Source organism: Talpa occidentalis, unplaced genomic scaffold (genome assembly GCF_014898055.3).
Source record: "Talpa occidentalis isolate TD23 unplaced genomic scaffold, MPIMG_talOcc4v2.1 talOcc4.12, whole genome shotgun sequence".
In the NCBI taxonomy this organism is placed as follows: Eukaryota; Metazoa; Chordata; class Mammalia; order Eulipotyphla; family Talpidae; genus Talpa; species Talpa occidentalis.
The window spans coordinates 70,175,886-70,198,756 of NW_023601212.1; the positions used below are offsets into that span (position 1 = coordinate 70,175,886).

General features: G+C 58.3%; 2 protein-coding genes across 3 annotated transcripts; both read right to left on the reverse strand.

Moving 5' to 3' along the window:
• Window positions 1-217: 217 nt before the first annotated feature.
• On the reverse strand, window positions 218-8,829 carry PEA15 (proliferation and apoptosis adaptor protein 15). 2 transcript variants are annotated; one of them, XM_037506675.2, is made up of 5 exons: window positions 8,776-8,822; window positions 8,040-8,097; window positions 3,286-3,460; window positions 2,283-2,438; window positions 218-2,141 (listed from the first exon to the last, which is right to left on the reverse strand). In XM_037506675.2, exons 3-5 carry the CDS (start codon window positions 3,455-3,457, stop codon window positions 2,077-2,079), a joined length of 393 nt encoding a protein of 130 aa, XP_037362572.1. In that variant the 5' UTR covers window positions 3,458-3,460; window positions 8,040-8,097; window positions 8,776-8,822; the 3' UTR covers window positions 218-2,076. The 2 variants fall into 2 exon arrangements, with proteins under 2 accessions (XP_037362572.1, XP_037362573.1); XM_037506676.2 differs by lacking the exon at window positions 8,040-8,097 and having other exon boundaries at window positions 8,776-8,829.
• A 3,424-nt stretch (window positions 8,830-12,253) lies between these two features.
• CASQ1 (calsequestrin 1) lies at window positions 12,254-20,443 on the reverse strand. The gene is made up of 11 exons (XM_037504464.2): window positions 20,013-20,443; window positions 18,473-18,557; window positions 17,671-17,771; window positions 17,334-17,445; window positions 16,821-16,894; window positions 16,346-16,476; window positions 14,888-14,933; window positions 14,472-14,526; window positions 14,175-14,275; window positions 13,438-13,512; window positions 12,254-12,397 (listed from the first exon to the last, which is right to left on the reverse strand). The coding sequence occupies exons 1-11, from the start codon at window positions 20,271-20,273 to the stop codon at window positions 12,254-12,256; spliced, it is 1,185 nt and encodes a 394-aa protein (XP_037360361.1). The 5' UTR covers window positions 20,274-20,443.
• Window positions 20,444-22,871: the final 2,428 nt, after the last annotated feature.

The following is a 22,871-nucleotide window of genomic DNA, read 5'->3' on the forward strand; positions in this document are numbered from 1 at the left end:
CTCCACCTGGATTAGTATCAGAAGGGCCAGTCTGGATTTCCACTGCGGAAGAGGCTTCCACTGCTCAGTAACACTTAGGAGGTTGGGAAGGGGGGAGAGATAGTATTAGGAGTACTTTCCTGGCCTATGTTCTGTGCTGCAGTGAGGGATTTGGGGGGGGGGGGTATGAATATTGCTCCCCTCCCTTCCCAGTCATTCGAAGGCTCAAAATCCTGGTCATTCACAGAAATTAGTCTAGAGTCAGTCAGTATAATCAGTCACCTTTATTCCAGGGTTAGAACAAGGCCGTGCACACTGCAGACAGGAGCACAGGAACGGGGCATCTCACAACAGTATGGGGGGCTGGGGGAATGGGTTAGTCTTGAGATTTTGCCTTACAGAGAAATTCCCGGACTGCTGAAAACGATCCCCCTTCTCCCTTTCCTTTCTCCCTTCTCCCTCTCCCTTCTCCCAAGGAAGGATCCTACTCTTCCTTCCTCTTCTCCTCTCCCTGCCTCCCCCAGCAAAGCACATTCTGACTGAAAGGACAATTCAGCTCTTTCACCCCCTCCTAATTCCACAAGGATCTCTCTCCCTGAGGGAGAAGCCAGGCAGGGCTGCAAAGGTCCTTTAAGGCAAAGCTGGAGCGCTCAAGGTGTGTGTTAAGGCAGGTGTCCGCATTGGCCAGAGGGAAGGGCAGGTGGGCTGGCTGGGATTGGAGTGTGCTGCTTCCCTCTCCAAACAGCCCGCCGCCCCACCCCCAACCCTTGCTCCTGAAAGTAACCCATATCCTAAAAGTTCCTTAGACTTTCTCTGAGTAGTCTCAGATTCCACGTCAATTTGAGCTTAAAAAATGTTTTATCTTGACTACATAGCAATTTGTGCCGGTCCCTTAACTGTGGCCTCCCTCCCCACCCCTGCTCTGACCTAGACAGTTAATGCGAGACACCACAAAAAAGGGCAGACATGGCAGTGCGGGTTTAATATACATATATGTAGAATATATATGTACACACAGTTAGCACGGTCAAGGTGGGGAAGGGCGTCTTGGGACAGGCAGGAGGCTGGGGTCACTGATTTGGCTAGGAGGCGTTCATAAGCCCAAGGCGCCAGGGTATTGAGGGAGAGGGGTTACCAAGTCCCCTCCTGGGATGAATTGGGGATCAGTGCAAAGGAAAACACTAGTTCACTTCTTCCCTTCTTGCTTGCTTGGTGTGTTCTAGACCAGGGGAAGGAAGGTACCTGCAGTAACCATGCTGGGACCCTGTAGTAGGGGCAGGACTGCAGTTAAAACCCAAGAATCTCCTCCCCAGCCTCCCTGGGTTCAGGGTCAGCACGGGCAACAGTCTGAGCAGGAATAAAGGAGTGGAAAGAAGAACCACAGAACATGCCCTCGGCCCACCTCAGGCCCAGGGGGGCGTGCTCCCAATGCAGTCCCAGAATAGGAGGATGGCGTCTAATGCTGGGTGCTGGGTGCTTGAACTTCAGGGCCGGGAAAGGATCCCAATGTCCTCTTAGATCCCTGGTTCACACTCATTCTAGGCCTTTGCAAGGGGCACAAAGGGAACTCCAACCTGAGGAAGAGCTGGAAGCCAACTCCTCAGCCCATCCAGCATGGTGCAAACACTGAGCCTGCCCTGGCTTTTCTTAGTCCCTGGGGTGGGGGTGGGGGAGCCTCTCCACTTCCCCTCGCTGCTTTTCATAAGATGCACCTCCTCTCTCAATCCTCACCCCACCTGGGCGCCTCCATGGAGGGAAATCCAGGTCCTTTTCTGCTCCCACACTTCAGAGGTGTGTGTGTGGGGGGAAAGAGTGGAGGAAAGGGAAGTTGGAGGAGCGTGCCCCCCCCCCTTCCCCCAGAGTGGAAAACTAGGCCATCCCCAGCCCCTGACCCCCATCCCCTCACGAGGAGGAACTAGATGAGCTAGACATAAAGACAAACAGCCAGAGCGTGCGCACACGCACACACGCGCACAGTAAGGGGTTAGGACCAGGTTAGTAAATGGGTAGGTGGGGGGGTTCCCTTGACCCCTCCCATGGAGGATGGGGGAAGGGAGTGGTCCGATGAAGGTCCAACCTTCTCTTCCTCCCCCTTGCTCAGGCTTTCTTCGGTGGAGGAGCCAATTTGATGATCTCTTCCTCAGAGGGCTGCCGGATAATGTCTGGGGGGAAAGGGGGTGTGTCCAGGGAGCAGCCAGGAGACCCCAGACAGGCCCACAGAACATGGGCCTCCATTCTCCCCAATTCAAGTCCTTCAAGGACAACCCATGGGAAACGAGATGGAGTGAGCAGAGCTCGCTTACCTTTGTATTTCTTGGCACTGGGAATGCGGGTGAGCTTGGTGTCCAGCTCATCCTCCTCTGAGATCTTCAGAACGCGGGTTCTGTAGTCCACCACCATGGTGAGGAGGTCGGGGCGGCGGGAGATCTCGAAGATGTGCTCAATGTAGGAGAGGTTGTCTGGGGGGGAAGGCAGGAGAGGGTCAGAGTGTGGTGTGGAGGCCGGTAGCCCTGCTCTACCAGGGCGTGTTGAGGACCATCTCTAGGGCTCCGGGTGACTGGAAGAAGAGGCGCTGCTAGCCAGGAAAGAGGAAGGCAGTGACAGTACAGAGGGCCGTCCCAGGAAGGGGTGGTAGGGCCGTGCTCTTCCCAGAGCATGGGTTTAAAAAGGCATTTGAGGGAGACAGCAGGTCCCACCCAGGGTGAGAGGAGGACAGAAAAACTAACCATCCTAAATCCCCCGCATCTGCCCATTCCCTGCCCCCGCCAAGTAAGCAACAAAAAAATTTCCCGGTCAGACATGGGACTTCTTCCCTGGCTGCCCCTGTGACTAGCAGGAGTCTCCTCACTATCCTCCAGCCCAGCCCCCTGCTCCCACAGCAGTGAAGTTAGTATCTCCCACACCCGTCAAATCACTGCATTCCCCAGCAGTCTCCACTTTTCCTTCCAGCTGCTTCTGCACACACCGGCTGCCTGGCCAGGCCCCACTTCACCCCATGCTGCCCCCCTGCTGTCCTGCCCAGCTCCCCTCCTCAGGGACATTCCACTGCCTCTTGGATCACCTTAAACGACTCCCTAGAGGCCCTCCCAGAGCAGTGGTCTCTGACGGTGGGTAAGGAAATGTTAGACGTCTTGGTTTTGTCTGGAGTGTTACCACTTCTATTTTCATGTTCTACTTTCTACGTGATACAGCACAGGAGAGTCTGAGTAATACCTCATACTCGGGCACAGCGAAGACAAGCCCACGCCCCTGAGCCCCTGCCAGTCAGGGAGGGGTGCAGTGTGAACAGCGGGCCACCTGTCCCACCTTTGTCCAGCTTGTTGTGGCTCTCCAGGAAGCTGAACCAGGCACTGCCAGTGGTGATCTCCTCACTCTTTTCGCTCGGGATGTCCTCCTTGCAGGCCGACTTGAGCTGCTCCAGATCCTCCAGGGTGATGTTGTTGGTCAGGTCCTGCAGGAGGGTCCCGTACTCGGCCATGGCCTGGGGGGATAAGGGGAGTGGGGCTAAGTGGTGGGGACCACGCACCCTCTGCCTGGCCCTGCGTGCCTACAACATGGAGGTAGGAGCGTCACGGACCCTGGACCCTAGGACACGGGCCAGGGCGGAGCCTGGCGTAACAGCCACACCTCCTTCCCCCATCCTCCTCCTTGGTTCTCCCTCTAACAGTCACCCTGGCAACAACTCCCCTTACTGAGGAGGCGGTTACCATAGCAACCTGCTCCCGACTTTCTCACCCGCAGTTTCCAAGTCCCCCCAGGATTGCCCCACCCACCAGCAGCCCCTCCCTGTCAAAAAAAAACCAAAACAAAACCCAAACTCCATAACAGGGCCAGGGACTAGTGAGAGGGACTGGAGGGCTGTCAGGGCCTGTGTTGTAGCTCTTTGCCCCAGAGTAAAGGGGGTCCCTTGCTTCATCTCCCCACACCCCACTGATGACTCATTTTGGAAGGATGCCTGCTCTAATGTCCCCGGCCCCTCTGCTGGACCTGTATTCAATCACTTGAACATGGGGGGGGGGATGGGCACAGGGAGAGGGAAACCATGGGCCACCCCAGTCTTTGTGGAGCCCCTTTTCTCCCCTGCTTGCTAGTGGGCCTCCACATAGCCCTCTGTCCTTGCCTTTGTGCTGTGCTCGCTGCCCCCGCGCCCAAGAATACCAAGCGGCTGGCTCTGGCCCCCTGCCCAGTTCCCAGGCAGGCTGGGTGGCAGGGAAGGGGTTTAGATGCAGTTTGGGGAGTCTGACAGGAAGGGGCTGCCACTCCTGCTGGCAGCAATATCTGCTGGCACCAACTTCAGCATGAACCCCCAAAGAGGGCTGGGCAAGGCAAGTTCTCACCAGGACTTCACCCCTCTCCTCTCTGAGGAAGCTCTTAGGTGAGCACCCCCGTCACCGCCCCCCCTCCATCTGCTGTGATAGAACTGTGGCTAAGACAGGAGGAAGGTGGTCAGATCGGACAGAGAACTTACCAGATTTGATAATTTTTCAAAATCTAACGGTGAGTTTTTAAAAGGGGCTTTCCCCCACAATGAGTATATAATTCTTCTACAATGAGAAAAGTGAAGCATTTACAAAAGTAAATTATATCATAACCACTAGCTAGACCAAGGAACTAGGTGGTCTTGGACTGAGCTGCCTGCAAATCACCCCAAGAGTGGGCTGGGAATGTGGCAGATGGAAGGGGGCAAGCTGACATCGTTTTCCTTATTTCTGGCATGTGTGCAGGGGGCACGGCCAGGCAGAGAGGCACGGCCACTACATAGTAAACGGCGTGGACTACAAAGTCCCCTTTCTCAGCCCCCTACTTGGACCCGAACAAACCAGACTCCTTTGGTGGCAGGCACCGTGACACGAACACAATGAGCCTGGCAGCAGGGCCAGCATGACCCCCATGAGAAACAGGCACTTGTAGGCACTCTGGGTTGCACCCCAGGTGCAGGCAGACAGAAAGGCCCAGGGGAGGCCCCGTCAGGCGGGGCCAGGAACAATGCTCTCGGCCTGTCAGCACTAGGAGCCGACTTTGCCTTGAAATCTAGGTCACAGCAGCAGGCTGTGGAGCCCAGCACTCCTCCATGGACCATCCGAGGACAGAATGGGGGTGATGGATGACAGGAGGCTCCTGAGATGAGGTTAATAACAGAGGGGTGTGAGGAGAGTCGAAGGGAAAGGCAGCATGTGAGGGAGCCAAGAAGCCCCAGCCTAGGGATGAGAACTGCAACCAATCCTGCCCTGGAAAACGGAACCGAATTCAGAATTCGGGGTCGCCCTGCCCTGCTTTCACTTGGGAGAGTGTAAACAGAGCCTGTGGGAGTTAAGTGTGCACGTGCACGTGTGTGCAAATGTGTGTGTCTCTCCTGGCAGGAGTGAAGATTCAGGTTCTGAAACTAAAACAGACTTCCAGGGGAGGTAGGCGGAAGGGGTTTGTGTGTGCGATACCCACCCACAAGCCTGAGGGCGGTGGGCAGGAGCCTTCTGAGAGTGAAACACACAAGGAGGCCCCTGAGAGATGGGGAGGGACATTTCTGGGGAGAATACAGGTGCCAAGATCTGTGCGCATGCTGATCCCTGTGTATGTACATCTGTGGGTGTGTGACCACATTCTGGTCATGGATCGTGTGCTTCAGCACTGGCCGTGTGTCTGTGTGAACCAGCTGAGTGTGTAAGAGGCACAGAACCACAGGCCACATCCAAAGACCAGGACGGGTGAGAGGCAAGGAACAGAGAGTGCTGGGGGTGGGAGCAGAGTGCCTGTCAGGGGAGAACACTGGCAGGAGGGAAGAGACCCTGGGGGGCGGGGCAGCCCCAGAGTCCAGAGGAGGAGGCTGCAGCCTCAGCTCAGCTGTTACCATGGCAACCCCAGTTCTGGGCGGTTCCCCCCACCCCCCCACAGTCTCCAGGACAATGACACTGCCAGACCAGAGGGGTGAGGAGTGGTGAGTAAGACGACAGAAGGGACAGGCGTGGCCTATGCTCCTCCCTGGAGAGACCCGTTTGCCTGGGCCTGGCTGCTGTGGCTGGCCAGAGCCAGGGCCAGGGCGGGAGAGTTTAGGGGGAATTTCCGGGTTCAAGGAGGTGGAATCGCCTTACAAGGCTCTCAAGTCTCACTCAACAACCACTGTGCACAGGGGTTCTGGCCATGGCAGTCCAACAGAAGTGAGGCTGCTGCACCCTCCTGTCACTCCCTGGGGGGGTTCCTATGGGACCCCCCCTCACACCCTTTTGCTCTGAAGGGCCCTCCTGATCCCTGAATCAGGGCGGCCGGGTCACTGCAGCCCTGGGTGGAGGCCATTCTCAGGACAGGATACCAGGGCCGGAACCGGGACTGCCAAGGCAGCCAGGAAGCCAGCCCTTCCCTCCCAGACCATTCAGTGCCTGGCTGGAGCCACCTCACACCTTCCTTCCTTCCTCCCTTCTTCCAGGCCCGCCCCAGACAAAGGCCCAACCTCCAGAGGATGCAGGGAAGCACTCAGGAGAGGGAGCAGTCAGGGGAGTGCTACAGGGGTTACAGAGGGAGAACCACCTGTGGAGGAGGCAGCAGCATCAAGAGAATTTCTGTGCATCTGACTCAAATCCATGATGATCCCTCTCCCTCCCTGGCTTCCAAAGCCTCAGCAGGTTAAGAGGCTAGCCAGGATTGGGGGCTGCAGCCCCTCCTGTCCTCCCATCTGTTGCAGCCACACAGATCTGGGGGTGCTGCCATGGGCAGGAGGGGCTCTCAAGTCTATTTGCCCTGTTACTTGGAGTTGTGGAGGGATGGCTCAGGACACAGTGGGAAGGGAGAGTTCTGGGTCAACGTCAGTTTTAGGTGGGCCCCCAACTGAAGCAGCCTGGCAGTCTGCCCTAATCATTCCTTTGCCGTCACTCAGTTGACTTCTTTCCTTAGCTTCTATTCAGACGGGGGGATGGGAGCGTCTTAGTCCTATCATGAAGGAAGAAGAGGGTCTACAGAGTCAGCCTCAGAATAAGGGGAGCAGGACACCTGGCCTCAAAATATTCAGTCCAAAATGCAAAATGGGCCCCAGAAGGCGGGCGAGACTGAGCCTTCAGCCCACAGTGGGAGGGAAGAAAGCAGAACCTAGGGGCCAGGAGGTAGACACCTGGCGTTGGGTGGGGGAGGCAGGGAGCGCTGCCCAATGGCGAGGAGGCCACGGGACCTGGGCCACTGCTGCTCTGGTATCTCCCACTCTGTCTCTTCCTCAGCCATTTCCTCTCTCCCTCTCCTTTCAGTGGACTTGTATCTCACTCAAGAGGGTGGTACTGGGAGTGCTCAGATTCTGGGGCTGTGCCTCAAAGCCTCCTGAGTTCTCAGAGCTACCCCTCTGGAGGAAGCGTCCCTGTGTGAAGTCAGGGTGAGTTTGGAGGAAGGGCCTGACGGCTGGATCACTGATGTCCACCACCGCGTGACGGGGGCCAGGGCAGCGCGGGAGCCTGGCCTGCCTCACGCCCAGCACACATGGGCACAGGTGTCAGGAAGTGAGGAAGCGGGACGCGGGGCAGCTGCGGGATCTCTGGCACGGTCCCCACTGGCGTGTTTAACCACAAAGGGGAGAGAGCAGTTCAAGCTAATCGCCCGGACACTCTGTGGCCAGACACCCGGAGAGAAAACCCACATATTCAGCGCCTTTCTTGATTCCCTGGGGTCTCGCCACCTAGTCCATTGGCACCTCCCTGATTTCTGAGCCCCTGCTGTCCACGCCTCTGCACTGGGTCCTCTTCTGACCACCTCTGTCCTCACTCCCAGCCCCCTGCCCCCTGCGTCTCTGTCCCCTCGTTTGTCCACCTCCCGCACACACATCCCTCTCCCCCGTCCCTCTGCGATGTCCAGCTCCCTCTCACACACATTCCCCTCATTCCCTCTGACTTGGGCTCCCTCCTCAGCTGACTCATACTCATTCTTCATGTTTCTCTCTTTCTTCCACCCCCACCTCCATCCCTTGGCTACTCGGAACCCAGGAAGGCGCCACTCCCAGCGCCCTGAGCTCTGACGGATCCAGCAAGAGAGGCCACCCCACATCCCTGCTCTCCCCACGAACCCCCAGTGTAAGCGCCAGCCTCACTCACCCTCAAATCCTGTCCCCTGTCCCGGAGCCACACCAGGCTTGTCTCCTGTCTCTTCCCACTGTTCCAAAGAGCCGCAATCTGAAGCCCAGGGCTGAGCAGACGCCCAGATCCCAGGGTGGGCTTGGGGACAGTTGAGATGCTCCTCCAGCAGACAGCGGGGAGCAAGGGTGAGGCGGGGGTGGCAGGGAGTGCGGAGCGGCTGTGATTCGCTGTGTGCCAGACGGCGTGTGTAAGTCACATGGGCGTGTGTCACGGTGTGTGTGCTGTCTTGTAGGTGTGTGTCCCCATCAGGTCTGACACTGTTGTGTGAAACTAATGGGAGCTTACGTTCAGGGCTCCTCTCCTCCCCCGGCTCCCCACTCCTCCCCGGGTGCTGACGCCCGCGGCCTGCCCACCGACCCAGGTGGCAAGGCCAGGGCCCAGGGGCACCTGGTGGCCGGGACGGCGCCCGGGCAGGTACCGGGCAGGGGGCGGGGGGGGGGCGGGGGGCGGGAGCGGGCTCTGTCCCCCGCCAGCCTCCCAGGCTCGGGTCTCACGCCCAGCCCGTCCCCCAGCAGACCCGGCGGCCCTCGCCACGCGGCACGGGGCGCACGGACAGGGCGGACCCGGGGGTCAGCCGCCCCCATCAGGACGGACGCCCCCGGGAGCCGGGACCCCGGACCTACTCCCGGGCTCGAAGTCCGCCGTCTCCTCCTCCCCTCCCGCCGGGCCCCCAGCCCCGGGCCCCGGCCCTCACCGCCGGCTGCGCTCTGGGCGCGGCGCTCCGCCGTCCCGGTCCGCAGCGTCCGGAGCCGCCTCCCGCCGCCGCTTCCGCCGAGCCCAGCACCCCCCGCCCGCGGCCGCGACGTCAGAGCCGGGGAGGGGCGGGAGGGGCGAGCGGGGCGGGGCGGGGGCTTCTGGAAGGCTCCGGAGGGGCCGGCGCGGGGCCGGCGCGGCGCCGCTGCGGCCCCGGGGCCAGTTTTCACTGGGTGCCCCCTGCGGGCTCCCCCACTGCCTGGGACCCTTCCGTGACCGCAGGGTGGGACCCCGGGGGGCAAGAGATTCGGGGTTTGGGCGGCCTGGCCTCGGGTCCTCTCCGCTGCGGTTTTGGTGCTCAGAAACCTCCCCCTTCTCGCGGGCTGGAGGCTTTGGGAAGAAGAGGGGCGGGTGGTAAGGGCCACGCAGCAGGGCCTCCTGCGCCCGCCTGAGCCCAGCAGCACCTGACCTCTCTCGGGGTGATGCCAACCCCAGTACTTCTCACCTTTCTCGGATGTACTGCCCTCCTGCCTTCCCCCCATCATGATGTAATTTTATTTTTCGGGGGGCGGGGGGGAAGTACATCAATGAGCTCAGCGTGCAAATATAGACAACGTGCAAAACCGCGCTGCTGTCTGCAGCTGTGCCCCTCTGCCCAGGCCTGGCAGGGTGCTCTCCCTTCCCCTCCTCCCCAGGGACTTTCCTCCCCAGATTCTCAGACAGAATGAAAGAAGGAAGGAAGCACTGGGGAAGCATCCGTTTTTTTTTCTGCCCCAGGGGTCCTTGCCTGGACTCTGGCAGAGTCTGGCCCTGGGAAGAGGCCTGAGCTTCACTAGTGCCTGTGCCAGCTCGGGAATGCCTGGCTATACTCGCCTCCTTTCCAGCCTGGCAGGAACTTCCCAGGAAGCCTGCTTGAGTTCATTTTCCTTGAGCCTGCACTGCCCTAGCAGAGGCGCAGGCTACCGCTGCTTTGCTCTTCTCTTTGCTCTTCATCCTGTCCCACTTGTGTCCTGGCTGCCCCTGTCATAGTAGCACTCATCTGCCTTTGTTCTGGGTGGTAGGTAAGAAAATGATTCCGCTCACCCATTTTTGAGATTCTCAGGTCTTCCAGAGGTGACAAGGGTGGGCCTTGGCTTCATGCTGGCTCTGCTCCTTTCCTGGCCCGGTTATCCCTCTGAGCCCCTATCCTTGCTGTTTCCATGAGGATGCCAGTGTCCGTCCTACAGGGGGTTTCTCCAGGGACTAGCACAGATGATGCTTAAAAAGTGGGAGCTGTTGCTCAGATAGGGACCTTCCTCCCACCAGTGCTGGACAGCACACGCACCCTGTTAGACTTCTGTCAGAGCACGCACACTGGAGGAACACAGGCTCTCTGCTCTCTGCATGCGCCCTCCCTCTCAGATCACCTTCTGGTTTGTCGGGTGAAGGTGAGACTCCCTAGCCTCAGGTCTCATTCTCCCATACTTCAAAATCTTTAGGGTCTCGGGCCTCCCCGGTAGCACAGCGGTTGAGCGCTGGGTTGCGAAGCTGCCTGCAGCCTCTGCGGCGCCGGTTCGATCCCCGGCTGCTCCCCGGCCACCAGAGGAGGGTCCCGCATGGCGCACAGACCTCTCCTGCTGCCCGCTGCTCCCCTCAGCAGTGTATCTCGGTCCTTCTGCCTGCTCTGCTCCCCGCTCTGGCTCTGGTGAATTCTCTCACCCTCCCGCGCTTCTGACTGTACCCAGTGCTTGTATAAATAAATAAATTAATTAAAAAAAAATCTTTAGGGTCTCCCATGAAGGTTCATATCCCTGACCCACAAAAACTGATACCTGTTTCAGGTGTCTTCAGGGCCTGCTCCCCGCTCCAACTCTTTCATTCTTACCCCCACCTAGGCCTGCTGGACAGAATTTGATCCTTCCTGCTGGGCAGTCCTTCAGGGTCCAGGTCTGTGACTCCAATTGCTTGAATGTCTCCTGTCCTTTTCCCAGGACACCAGCTGGGTTGGTGTTCTCCCAGTGTCCCTGTGTTTATTCCATTGGTCTCTGACAATCAGAGTGGGCAACCTCCCTCTGTGTCTCCATCACCTCTCCTCCCTTCCCCACCCTGCCCATAACAGCTGGATGAAATTCAAACACCTCTGCAACCCCTATGCGGCCTGTTCCTTTCCTGGAGACAAACTGGCAACTAAACTGGGACCTCTCTTCTTGCCTCTCTGGTCTGCTCTGTGTCCCAAATGTGACTCACATTCTGCCAGTGTTTTTGATGTTTCCACCAACTGGAATGTCCCTTCCCCCACCCCTATAGCCCACCCCCTCCACACACATCAAATCCTGCTGTTAATATATGGCCTAGAAAATGCCCCCTTCCATTATGAGACCATCAAAGCTCACTCTGACCTTAGTGCATTTCTGTTTGTTTCTCCTTTTAACAGACACCTAATAGGGACTACTTTGTGTGTGCCCAGTGCCAGGGACACAGAGAAAAGGCCTTGGGTTCCTGCCTTCAAGGGCACCGCCCGGGGGGGGAGACAGGTTGGGAATGGAGACATCATTGAAGGGAGTGTGCTGGGACTGAAGGCAGGGGTGTGGAGAGCAGCAGAACCTGGAGTGGGAGCTGTGGGAGGGCCTGGGAAGGCCTGCCAGAGGAAGTGTTCTTGGGGCCTATCCTGAAGTTCACGTAAGAGCTGCAAGGGAGGGTGCTGTTGGCACTCATCACCTAGTTACATTTTGCTTTGTGTCTTCTTTCAAGCATTTAGTGTGCTTGCCTTGACACCCCAGGGAGGTTAATCAGCCCGATAGCAGGGATAGTCCCAGCACTGCCTGTCCTCTCTGAGCACGCCAGCGCTGCTGGACAAACACCATGTGTTCAGAAAAGGCTTGTTGACTGGAAGCAGATAAATAATCCAGGCTTTTCCAGCATAAGCAGGCAAGGGAGCCCTCCTCTCCCTCCCTCTCATGGTCCTGAGCAAGCATGACCATCTAGACCTCCTCCTTGCTGCTCCCTCCTGCCCGGGGCGAGACCTCTTCCACAGACACTTGCTCGCGCTGCCCCAGATCCTTTATTGAGGCCTCTCTTTTGACCCAAATACATTAATAAGAGATTGCGGCGACACAGCCCCAGACACAGGGCCTCCCTCCCTTCAGGGTAGGACAGACAGAAGGACGGGGTTCGAGGGGCAGGAGGGTTTGCACATGTGGAGGGAATCCAAGTGAAATGGGCCCAAAGATATGGCAAGAGGAAAAGCACCAGAAAGAATGTGGGGGGGTGATGGACAAGCAATCACGGGTGTGGGCGTGTGCAATAGGAAACAGCTGTTGGGAGATGGCTGGACTGATGTGGAGGGAAGGGGCTTCTTCCCTCAACAGCTGGAGGATCCCGGGGGACCCCACAGGGCCCTGTGGCAGGAAACAAGCCAGGGAGCCTGGAGGAACTGAAGATAGGCTGGGAAGCAAGAGGGTGAGAGGATGGCAGGTGGCTCTGGAGATTCCACGCGGCAGCTAGTCGTCATCATCATCGTCATCATCGTCATCGTCATCCTCTGTGTTGATCTCGCCTTCCAGCACGTCCTCCAGCCAGTCCTCCAGCTCATCAGCTGAGGGCAGGTCCTCCTCATTGTCCATCTCCATCCATATGCTGTCCGCCTGGGACACGGTAGGACAGGACAGAAGTGAGCCCCTCTCCCCTGTGTATCCTCCCACGTCCCCTCTGTTCCTCTCCTGCTTCTGCCAACAGCCAAGGAATGGTCCAGAGGAGGGTCAGGTTGGAACAGCAATAGCAGGAGGGAAGAAACAACTGGATGGGCAAGTCTGCCTTCTTCCTTCTGTCCTATACTCCGCACCTGGCAGGAGCAGCTTCCTAGCAGACCTCTCTGTCCCTCTGCAAACCACTGTGGCTCCTCGTGGCCTGGACAGTCAAGTCAGGGCCGCTCTGTCTGGGCTTTCAGGTCTCCCGTCTCCAGTGCAGCCTGCAGACATCTTGAGACTTGGGCCATAAAAAACAAGTTGCCTGTTCCCAATCCTGTATTCATTTCCCTGCTTTTGACAGTGCGCGCTGACTTTTCCATCAGTCTGCAAGTGATTTCTCATTGTGTTCACCTGCAGAATTCTGTGCGGCGTCCACATTACATGCCACTCCTTGGAACCACACTCTGTTCTCTCCAGCAGAAGTCACTTTGACTTCTGCGCCTTGTGAACATTTTATTTGTATCTCTATTATCGAGTTATCAGATCTATAGTTAATGGAATTCCTGTCTCCCCAGTTACACTGAGAATTATTTGAAAGCAGAGACTATGACTTACTCAGTTTAACTCAACAAACACCTTTGAAGCACCTGCTGTGTGTGAACAAGATCTCTACCCTCAGAAAATTTGATCTAGGACGAGGTAGACATGAAAAGCCATTAAGAGTGTGTCCTCAGTGCCAGTGGACTGTGGGGGTGCTATGAAGGAAATGATTCCAAATGGGAGACCAGGAGGGACCTCGTGGAGGTGAGGTTTGAGCTGGACTTTGGAGAATGAGCAGCCATTCCAGCGCATGGAGGCTTGTGTTTGGGGTGAACCTCTCCCCCCCTCAGCCCTGGAGGGGGCAGGTCCAGGTCCTCTGGGAAGGGCTTGAAGTTGAGGGGAGCTGGCCATGCCGGGAGCAGAGTTAGGATCAGAGGGTATGAGGGAAGGACACTCACATCGGTGACATTAACGACTCCGATTTGGGGGGCTGACAGGTCGATGTCGAATGTCTTCTCCCAATATGGAACCAGCTGCAGAGAGACCACAGGGCAGCTCAGTGGCATGCAGGGTCGCGAGTGTGAGGTCAGGCCAGGAGCAAGGGAGCGACAGTCCAGCTGCAGGGCTCAGCACTTGGGGATTGCTCAGCAGTTAACGAGCCAAAATCCCAAAGGGAAAGCAAAGGGAGGGTCAGCTGGGCCGCTGCCTCCCCTCACTGAGGAAAACTAGGTAGGAAACCCCTCTTCTGAAGAGGGGATCTGCTACCAAGGGGCCCTGTGATTTGGAGCAAGTCTTCTCCTGGCCCCACATTCTCTCTCGCCCAGGCAGTTAATGCGAGTAGTGGCCACTTGCATTTCGTGTTCATTCAGTGACTCCGCAATGGGTGCTCTGAGTGTTGGGATGCAGCAGGGAACAACGCCATATGTCTGGTTGTGTGTACCCACATGCAGGCTAATAGGCCCACCTGCTCCCCAAACTCTGGATTTCTCTAGAAGGAGCCAGCCCAGGGCACCTGGGCTCCCTGTGCCATTAATGTGCATGCGATTCAGGTTGCACCCTGCTCCTGTCTTGGTGTACCCTCCCTGCCCACAGTGCCCTGGGCATAAGCAGGGCAGGGACCCTAAAGCCAGCTCCACCTCAGTGAGTCAGGTCCCTCCCTGTCCCAAGGACAGCAGTGCCCAAGTGAGCCTCTCACCAGAGGGAAGTCATCAGGGTCGATCCAGACGATGCTCAGATCAGGGTTGTCAGTGTTGTCCTGGGCCACGGCCTTGAGGGTCTCTAAGAACTCATAGCCATCTAGGAGGGGACACCATGGCAAGGGTGAGCTCCGTAGCCATCTAGGAGGGGACACCAGAGGTGCCAGAGCCCGTTTCCCCCCACGACTCCCCACAACCTGAGTCTAGGCAGGGGCACCTGTGAATGCCCCTGAATCCCTCCGGTGAGGCCCATCTCCCTTGTCACCAGTGCTCCCCCATCCAGCCTCCCTGCTCACCAGGATCTGCTTCCTCAGCAAAGGCCACAATGTGGATTCCGTCCATGTCATCCTCCTGGGGGGGACAGGCCTTAATGACGCTCCAGAAGCAAAGGCCCCCAAACTGCCCTCAATCCTCCTTGACCCTCAAGTTTGTGAATTTGTTTCTGGATCCGGTATATTACTGTGGAGTGACCTGTCTCCAAGTGGCACTGCCCCTTCAGTGTCCCCCCCGAGCTTCCACACCTCCTCTGCAAGCCCTTTGGCCCCAGAGTTTGGGGCTCCTCCCTTGTCATCTTCATGAAAGTATGTGTGACAGCCTCAAATTTTGTGGGGTGATGTCTCTCCTTCAAGCTGAGCGTGAGGAGAAGCTTCTGGAACGTGAGTCTGCAGCCACCCCTGCTGCCCGAGGCTCTGGCCCATCCAGGGACACTCACCCAGGTCTCATACATACTCTCAGGCTTCAGTTTCCTCAGGGTTGATCTAGAAGAGACAGAGAGTCACCATTCTGGGGGCGAGAAGGATGTGCCCCTCTCCAGAGGGGCTCCACTACAGAGGCCCCTTCTGGGCCGCATCCAGGACACAGGCCACTTGTAGCCCAGAGAAGAGCCAGCCGGCAAAATCTGAGCTCCAGGCACCAGGTCCAGGCCACTGTGTGGTTAGCGCAGTGGGACAGCGAGGGCAGCCAGGGGACTGGAGAGAGCCGGGCAGGTGTGCACTCATTCACTCACTCATCCTTCCTCTCGTTCGTTCTGAGTACAGGTGCGTATCAGTGCACTAGGCACTGGGGGTCTGTGTAGGCTGTCTAGCAGCGCCCCAGTCCCTGCCCGCTAAATACTACACCTCCACACGAAAATGTCTTCACACACTGCAGTTATGCCCTGGAGGGCAGGAATCTCCCCACCCCACCACTCCCCCACTCTGTCGAGAACCCCTGGTGTAGGGTATCGTGCGAGGAAGAACGCAGGCCAGGTCCCAGTGGAACCAGTTCTGACACTTACGACCCATAGACCCTCTTTAACCGATGTCAGGAGGATTCGATGTGACAACAGAGACAGAAGCACCTGCGGTTCTTGGCCAGCCCCAGCACTCAGGCCAACATGGCAGCGACCCCACCATGTGGGCAGGGCTACCAGCCAGCGTGCAGTGTCGCAGCGGGACACGTGTTAGTGAGCTCCAGTTTCTCCAGAGTCACTCCAGCCCCCCACCGCTGTCACAGCCAGGGTTCTGCTCCAGGAGGGGCATTCCTCTCACTGCCCCTGCCACTCCCAGTGCTCCCAGCCTCTGTGCTCTCATCGCCTATGTGCTCTCACCTGTGTGCTCCCACCTGTGCTCCCACCTCTTGTGCTCCCACCTCCTGTGCTCCCACCTCCTGTGGTCCCACCTGTGCTCCTACCTCCTGTGCTCCCACCTCCTGTGCTCCCACCTCCTGTGGTCCCACCTGTGCTCCCACCTTCTGTGCTCCCACCTCCTCTGCTCCTACCTGTGCGCCCACCTCCTCTGCTCCCACCTCCTGTGGTCCCACCTGTGCTCCTACCTCCTGTGCTCCCACCTCCTGTGGTCCCCACCTCCTGTGCTCCCACCTATGCTCCCACCTCCTGTGCTCTCACCTGCTGTGGCCCCACCTCCTCTGCTCCCACCTGTGCTCCCACCTCCTCTGCTCCCACCTGTGCTCCCACCTGTGCTCCCACCTGCTGTGCTCCCACCTCCTGTGGTCCCCACCTCCTGTGCTCCCACCTGTGCTCCCACCTCCTCTGCTCCTACCTGCTGTGGCCCCACCTCCTGTGCTCCCACCTGCTGTGGCCCCACCTCCTCTGCTCCCACCTGCTGTGGCCCCACCTCCTCTGCTCCCACCTGTGCTCCCACCTCCTGGGGCCCCGCCTCCTGTGGCCCACCTCCTGTGCTCCTCCACAAAGCTGACGATTTCCTCCACACTGTTGGGCTTGTCTGGGATGGTCACGGGCTCATCCATGAAGGCTTCGTAGAAGTCAATTTCATTCATTTTTAGGGTCAGCTTCTTTGCCACCTTGAGAGGGCGGGGGCAGGTGGAGGGGGAGGGGTTGTGGGGTCAGCAGGGTCTGCTCTTTGCCACCTTGGGCAGGGGTGTGGGGACAGGGACAGGGGGTCATGGTGAGAAGCAGGGTTTTAGGGGGCAGACAATAGGAAGGAACAGACCGCTTGTCACTTCTGGTGACATTAGACAAATGTCTTTGCTGGTCTGGGCTTTGGTGGACTGGGAGGGTGGGTTAGATACTTAACTGGGAACAGGGCGACCTAAGCAACTGGGGAATGTTGTGTGTGTGTGGGGCAGACCCATGGGCTCTGGGAAGGGGCTGGAGGCAGCTGAGGGAGTGGTGGGAAGCAGACAACCTTGCTGTCAAATGTGGCGAAGAAGGGGATATAGGGATGGAACTCCTCTGCGGCGTCCTCGAAGGCTTTGTAATCTGTGGGGGTGCAGAGTCAGTCTCGGGGACCAGAGCCCCTGAGAATCACCCCTCTGTCCTTCCCTACCCAGTTCTTTTTTGGAAGATGGATTTGTTCTGAGACCTACTCTTCCACCCTCTGGGGGTTACTTTGGGCTGGGGGTACAGAATACAGAATCCCAGAAGGGCTGTTGGGAGGGAGGGATAGAATGGGGGGGACATGACTGGGGGTCACAGAGTGTTGGGGGACCAGTCGGGGAGTGTGCAATATTGGAGGCCCTATAATGGGAGAGGGTGGGATGCTGAGGGCCTGTCTAGAGACCCCAGGTGCAGAGAGGTGGAGCCTTGGATGGAGCCAACTACGGGAGAGGACTTAGGACAGATGCTGAGCATCTGAGGAGGGGCAGGAGGGGGCAAAATGGGGTTCAGGGCAGAACATCGCAATAGGAGTGTCACCCACGCTCTGAGTCTTTGTTCTTGAAGTAACCGATGAGCTTGTTCTCATCCTCGATGTTTTCAAAGGCCTGAAGCTCTTTGTCCCCTTCAATCATCTCCACGGGGTCCTCCAGGACCTGGGGGCAGGGGGCCAGGGGTTAGTATCAATTTATAAGCCCCCAGGGGACAGGCGGGGGAGGGACTGGGATAAGGAGGGTTGGGGAAGGGAAGAAAAGCTGTTGATGGCGTGTGTGTGCGTGTGTGTGCATGTGTGTGCATTCACTGGGGTGTCCCGGGAAGGCTGGGCTGATCTGGGTGGGTGTGAAATCGCCACAAGCCCGCATGGTCTGAGGGACGCTCACATCGAGCAGAAACTCCACCAGGGTGTCAGCAGCAAGCTCTCCATCATACTCGATGACTTCATCTCCCTTAAAGATATAAATGCTGTCCTCTTCCGTTAGTCCTGCGGGGTGGGGAGCAGAGGTGAGCTGTGACCTCAGCTTCTCCTCAGATCCAAGGGTGTGCCTCAGGCGCGTCCATCTCATGCACCTCCTCCCCTCCTGGCCCTCCTGCCCTGAAGCCCCGCTTTCTGTGCCTGGACCCTGCCCTGTTGGCTAACCTGGTCCCAGGGCTCTCTGGAGAGAAGCTGGATCAGCTAGGGTGTTCAGGGAGAGCGTGGGGAGATACAGGCTCTAGAATGTTCCTCTCACGCTCTGCCTGACACAGCTGAGACTAGGATTCGGATGTTCGGGTGTTCCTGTTGCCTCCTCTGAGGGCCAGTTTCCAGTGCAGCCCTCAGGGCTTGGCTATTCCTGACCACTGACTTCATCCCGGCCCCTCCCCCACCCAGGGCTGCTTGCAGCGGGTGCTGCCCCCTGGAGGCGGTGGCTATGGCACTGGGCGGAAGGGCAGTGGCACAGGGGCCTGTCAGCCCTCAGCCCTGTTTTTAGGCCACCCCACCTCTCTCTGGTATTGGAGAATGAGTTTCTATGAGGAATAAAGGGGAGGTCCCGGCCTTAATCCTCCCTCTTTCGGTATTTTCTCCCTGCTTTCCCAGTAGCGCGCAGGGGCCCCAGCCCAGCCTAGCCTGCAAGGCACCAGTCCTCCAGGGAAGGGAGGTCTCCCCAGCACTCCTGCCACCGCCCCCCCCCATCCCTCCCTTACCCAGCTTCTTGGCTACGGCCGCATCCTTCTCAGAGTCCACCAGTCCGAAGCCAATACCCTTGTCTTCCAGGACTTGGGCCGCCAGCTGGAGAAAGGGTCAGGGTTAAAACCCTGCAGTTCTTGGTAACCCACTTCTCACCTCACGCTTCCAGGTTGAGTCCCTTGGGATGCAGGGGACAGGAGTTGACCTTGACCCTGCGCTGGGATGCAGGGCATCTCTACTTTCCCTACAACCCATGCATTTGATCTTTCATTCACTTTTAATCCCAGAACATTGTTCACCTACAATGTGTTTATTACACTGAACTTCAAGATACTCTGTGTAAGGTCCTGGGTCTGCCTTCTGAGGGCCTGGGCCCTTCCCTGCTCAGGCCCAGTCCTACACTCCACTGTGGTCCAAGGCTGCGCTCAGGGTGGGCATAATGTTGTAAGTCCCCGGGTTCTTCCAAGTGATGCCCAGTGGCAAGAATTTTGGAGGGCAGGGAAGTGGTGGGGGTTTTACTGGGGAGTGGAGAACACTAGGGCCAGAGGTTGCCTCCAAGGAAGAGACAGGCAGACCAGAGGTGAGAAGGCCAGGCCCTGCTTCTCCCCTGGCAGAATCCCCTTCGCTCTACCCCAGCTGTTCCTTGCAGTGTCCCTGGCCCCAGCCAGGCTCTCCTGCATTCACTGCCTTGCCCACCCAGCACAGACGGCTGGGCGCTCAGGACAGGAAGGCTGGTGGCAGGTGTGTGGCCGGGGATGCTGAGCATGCAGTATAAAAATACTCAGCTCATTAGTCCAGGGCGGGTTCCAGTTCTTGCAGGGGTGCAGAGAAATGAGATCCTTTGAACCTCCAAACTCAGAGCAAGCTGGGGCCCATGTGTGCCCCCAGCAGGAGAAGGAGTGCCTGAGCATGGACAGGGATGATAACACTGGGGGGTGGGGGTGGCCATGTCTCCTAATCACTCTGACAACCCCTCTCTCCTTGGCCCTGAAGTCAGCTCAGGGGTGAGGGGTCTTCCCACAGGTGAAGGTGGGGAGGTGTCTGAAGCCTCCTTCAGCCACAGAGCTTTCCAGTCTGGGTGTCAGCTGGATCCAGTGGGGCAGGGGGGCACTACGGGGAGGTGGGGCCTGGGGTAGATGGGAGTGTGGTGGTCTCTGTTACATACATGACGTGCAAATCAGATGTGGATCTCAAATAAGTTTATACAGCTTCGGTGAAGTGGCCCCTAAAGTGACCACAAAAGTAGGTCTGGAAGTGCAACATGCTCCAGTCCTATTTCCCCTAAAGAACCTCCTTTTCCCTCCTTTGCCCCCTCCAGATGCAACCACACCTATTACTGCCAGCCTCAGAGACCCCCCTCTATCGCCCCTCCCCCCGATATTGGGAAGCTTGGGAAACTTGGTGGCACTCTGGTTCCAGACTTAGCTAAGGCCACATGGTGCTGCGTTCTGTCATCAGATGCCCCTTGACCCAGGCCTCCTGGAAGATCTGTCTGGGGTGTAGGAGGGATTTCAGGGCGGGGTTCAGGTATCCTGCAGGCCCACAGACCCCACTCACCTCTAGAATCAGCTCCTCCATCTCAAACTGTCTCTGGGAGGCCTTGTCATCCTCGGGCGGCTCGTGGTAGAGCAGTGCCATCACCTCATACTTCTTGAATATATTCTTGTAGTTCTTCGCGTTGACATTCACCACGCGGTCCACACCATCGTACGCAGGAAAGTCCAGCCCTTCCTCCCCCTGCACCCCTGACTGGGGTGTCCCCAGCACCAGCAGCACTAGCAGCACCAGCTGCAGCCCTGGCCTGGCCCTGGCCCCCATCCTGCCTGCAGCACACGTGGTGGGAGCGGGTCTGGGGTGGCTCTTCTGGTCCAGAGGAGTGGGCTGCAGCAGGGAGGGCCCCAAGGTCCGGAATCCCGAGTTAGGGGCTCAAGTTGGGGGTGGGGTGGGGAACAGCCCAGAGCAGTGGTTGGAGGGCACTGCTGGGTCCTAGGGAAACTGCCGACAGGGCCAAGAGGAAAAGGGTCAGGAGGCGGACTGGGGCGGGGGTGGGGAGGGAACCGGAGCTGCCCGACACTGGCACCCTCGGCCCCACCTGGCCCTGTCTAAATATGTCTCAGGGTTGGCAGGAGAGACAGATAACCTTCTGAGGCCAGGACAGCTCTGCAAGGCCTCAGCCCTCTCAACTCCCACACCCCTCACCCGGGCTTCCAGAGGTACCTTCCCCACCCCCGCCCCAGTGTGCAGGGCTGCTCAGCCCCTGTCCCCACACTGCCCAAGAACTCATCGCCATATTAAGAAAGGAAAAAGCCAGCGCTAAAAATAAGACCAGATGAGTCGGAGGTAAGTGAAGCTGGGAGGGCGGGGTGTGTATTGGGGGAGCCGAGGAAGGCACTCAGAGAGGAGGAAATAGGGCAAGAGAAGGGGTGGCCTGGGTCAGAGGTCAGCTGGCGATACCGGACCAAGAGGGCAAATGTGTGCTGACTCTCAGTCCCAAGACCCAGCTGTCTGCACCCCCCTGCACCCCGCGGCGCCTGTGCTCTGGTCCTGTGGAGGAGAGGGGCGAGGAAAACTCTGTAGGCCGTGGGCAGGAGACCCTGCAATTCCCTCTAAAGAAGATGAGCTCATCCTCTGGATAAAAGTGGGCCTCATCCCAGAGGCACCTGGCGCAGCTCCAGCCAGTCTCCTTTGCCCACTTGCCACTCCTGACCAGGGTGTGGACAGGGCTGGACCTCGTCCCCCTGCAGACACGCCAATTCGGTTCTCTGCCCCGAGGCCACTGCCTCCTGCTCAGCTCTTCGCTCTGATCCACGGGACAGTGGGGAGGGAGGAGTCCTCCGCTGAGTGAGTCCCAGGCGGGCTGTAGCGACCATTCATTTCCAGGTCTTTGACAAGACCTAGAGGATCTGAAATAAACCAGGGGAAAATTCACCAACCTTGGAAACATGAGGAAAGAGGTGCACCCTGCGCCCCAAGCCAGGTGGTCTAGGAGCTCTCCCTAGGAGCCAGGCAGAGTTGTCAGGGGACTTGACCCCAGCTTGGAGGGGAGGGTGGGCGGGACAAGCTTGGCTCTGGGTGCCCAGGAAAGCAGGGGCCTCTCCACTGTCCGCCTGGGCTCTTACCATGCGCACTTCACCACAGAGGCACGGGGAGGCCATGGAGGCCAACGTCTGCAGCCCCCAACCCCACCCTGAGGTGTCTGATTTTGGAGACACTGTGCTTATTTTGCTCCTAGGTCGGGGCATGGAATGAAGTTATAGGAATAACTTCCCACACTCTTATGGGCAGAGCTCAGGCAGTCCATCATGGTGCCTCTCCAGAATGTGCAGGAGAGGGCCCCAGGGGGCGTCGTTCTGAGCAGGAGCGCCAGGGCTGGGCGCTGTAGCCTGTTGGAGCTGAGGTGGCTGCGGGACCCACTTCTGGCCTCCTGGGGGGTGGTAGTGGCTGGCATGCTCATGGCAGATGGGCAGACCACCCAGCAGTGGGCAATGCCCTGATTTCTCACTTCTGGGGGAGAGGGACACTCTTGGGCAGATGTTGGCACATTGGACTTACTCCAGCATGAATCTAACGATTTGTCCCCCCTGAGGAGGTAAAGTGGGCAGCATGGTGGCTAGTCCGGCTCTGTTTCCTCATCCACTCCTGCAGCTGTCGGGGTCCTGTCCACCCTGCACTGCGGTTCCTCCATGCCCCTTCCAGCTCCCCTTTCCCATCAACCCCCATGACATGGAGCTCTCTGCTCTCTTCTCAGCCCCTTCCCTCTCTCTGGGCCTCTGCTTTGGGTCCTTGGGCTTAGCAAGCCTCAGTCACTGGGATCAAATGACCCTGATTTGGGGCCTCTGTATTTTTAACCCACCAGCCACCCAAGCCTCCCGTACTGAAACCCGAGGAGCGGCCCCTCCATCCCCCCCTCCCCACCTCCCTCTCACACATACCTGACCCTCCATCCTCCAGGATCTGGTTCAGCCTTGTCAGCAGTCAGGAAGGACCCCACTCTGATGAAGCCTGTCCCTAGGAGACCTCTGAGGGGGGGGTCAGTGTGGGAAGAGTGGCTGGCTCTACCTCGCGGTGGCCTTCCCTTAGCTGGCCGAGGCTGCTCTTCTTCCAGACCCTGTGCAGCCCTCCCTCAGCCGGAGCCAGGCAGCCAGCTGGTGAGGGGGACGGAGGAGCCAGCGGGTGGGCAGGAGAGAGGGCTCCTGGGCACCCTTCCGCCATCAAACAGGCTTTGGGAATAGCTTTCACCCCGGGGAGACTGCAGCAACCAGGAGCTCCATGGGGGCAGGTGCTTCACCTAAAGTCGGGGGGATTCAGAGATTCTAAGACCTCCACCACTTCAAGGTCATCCCAGAGAAGACCACCTTCCCTTCCCCAGAGGAGGCCTGTGCCCCCTATTTAACCACCCATCACATGGCCCTTCCC

Coding starts and splice junctions, on each gene's coding strand:
- PEA15 (XM_037506676.2), bottom strand. CDS start 3,457: ATGGCCGAGTACGGGACCCTCCTGCAGGACCTGACCAACAACATCACC. Junction 2,439..3,285: donor CCACAACAAGCTGGACAAAG/GTGGGACAGGTG, acceptor CTTCCCCCCCAG/ACAACCTCTCCTACATTGAG. Junction 2,142..2,282: donor CAGTGCCAAGAAATACAAAG/GTAAGCGAGCTC, acceptor CTTTCCCCCCAG/ACATTATCCGGCAGCCCTCT.
- CASQ1 (XM_037504464.2), bottom strand. CDS start 20,273: ATGGGGGCCAGGGCCAGGCCAGGGCTGCAGCTGGTGCTGCTAGTGCTG. Junction 16,895..17,333: donor CAAGAACAAAGACTCAGAGC/GTGGGTGACACT, acceptor GCACCCCCACAG/ATTACAAAGCCTTCGAGGAC. Junction 14,276..14,471: donor TGCTGAGGAAGCAGATCCTG/GTGAGCAGGGAG, acceptor GTCCCCTCCTAG/ATGGCTATGAGTTCTTAGAG.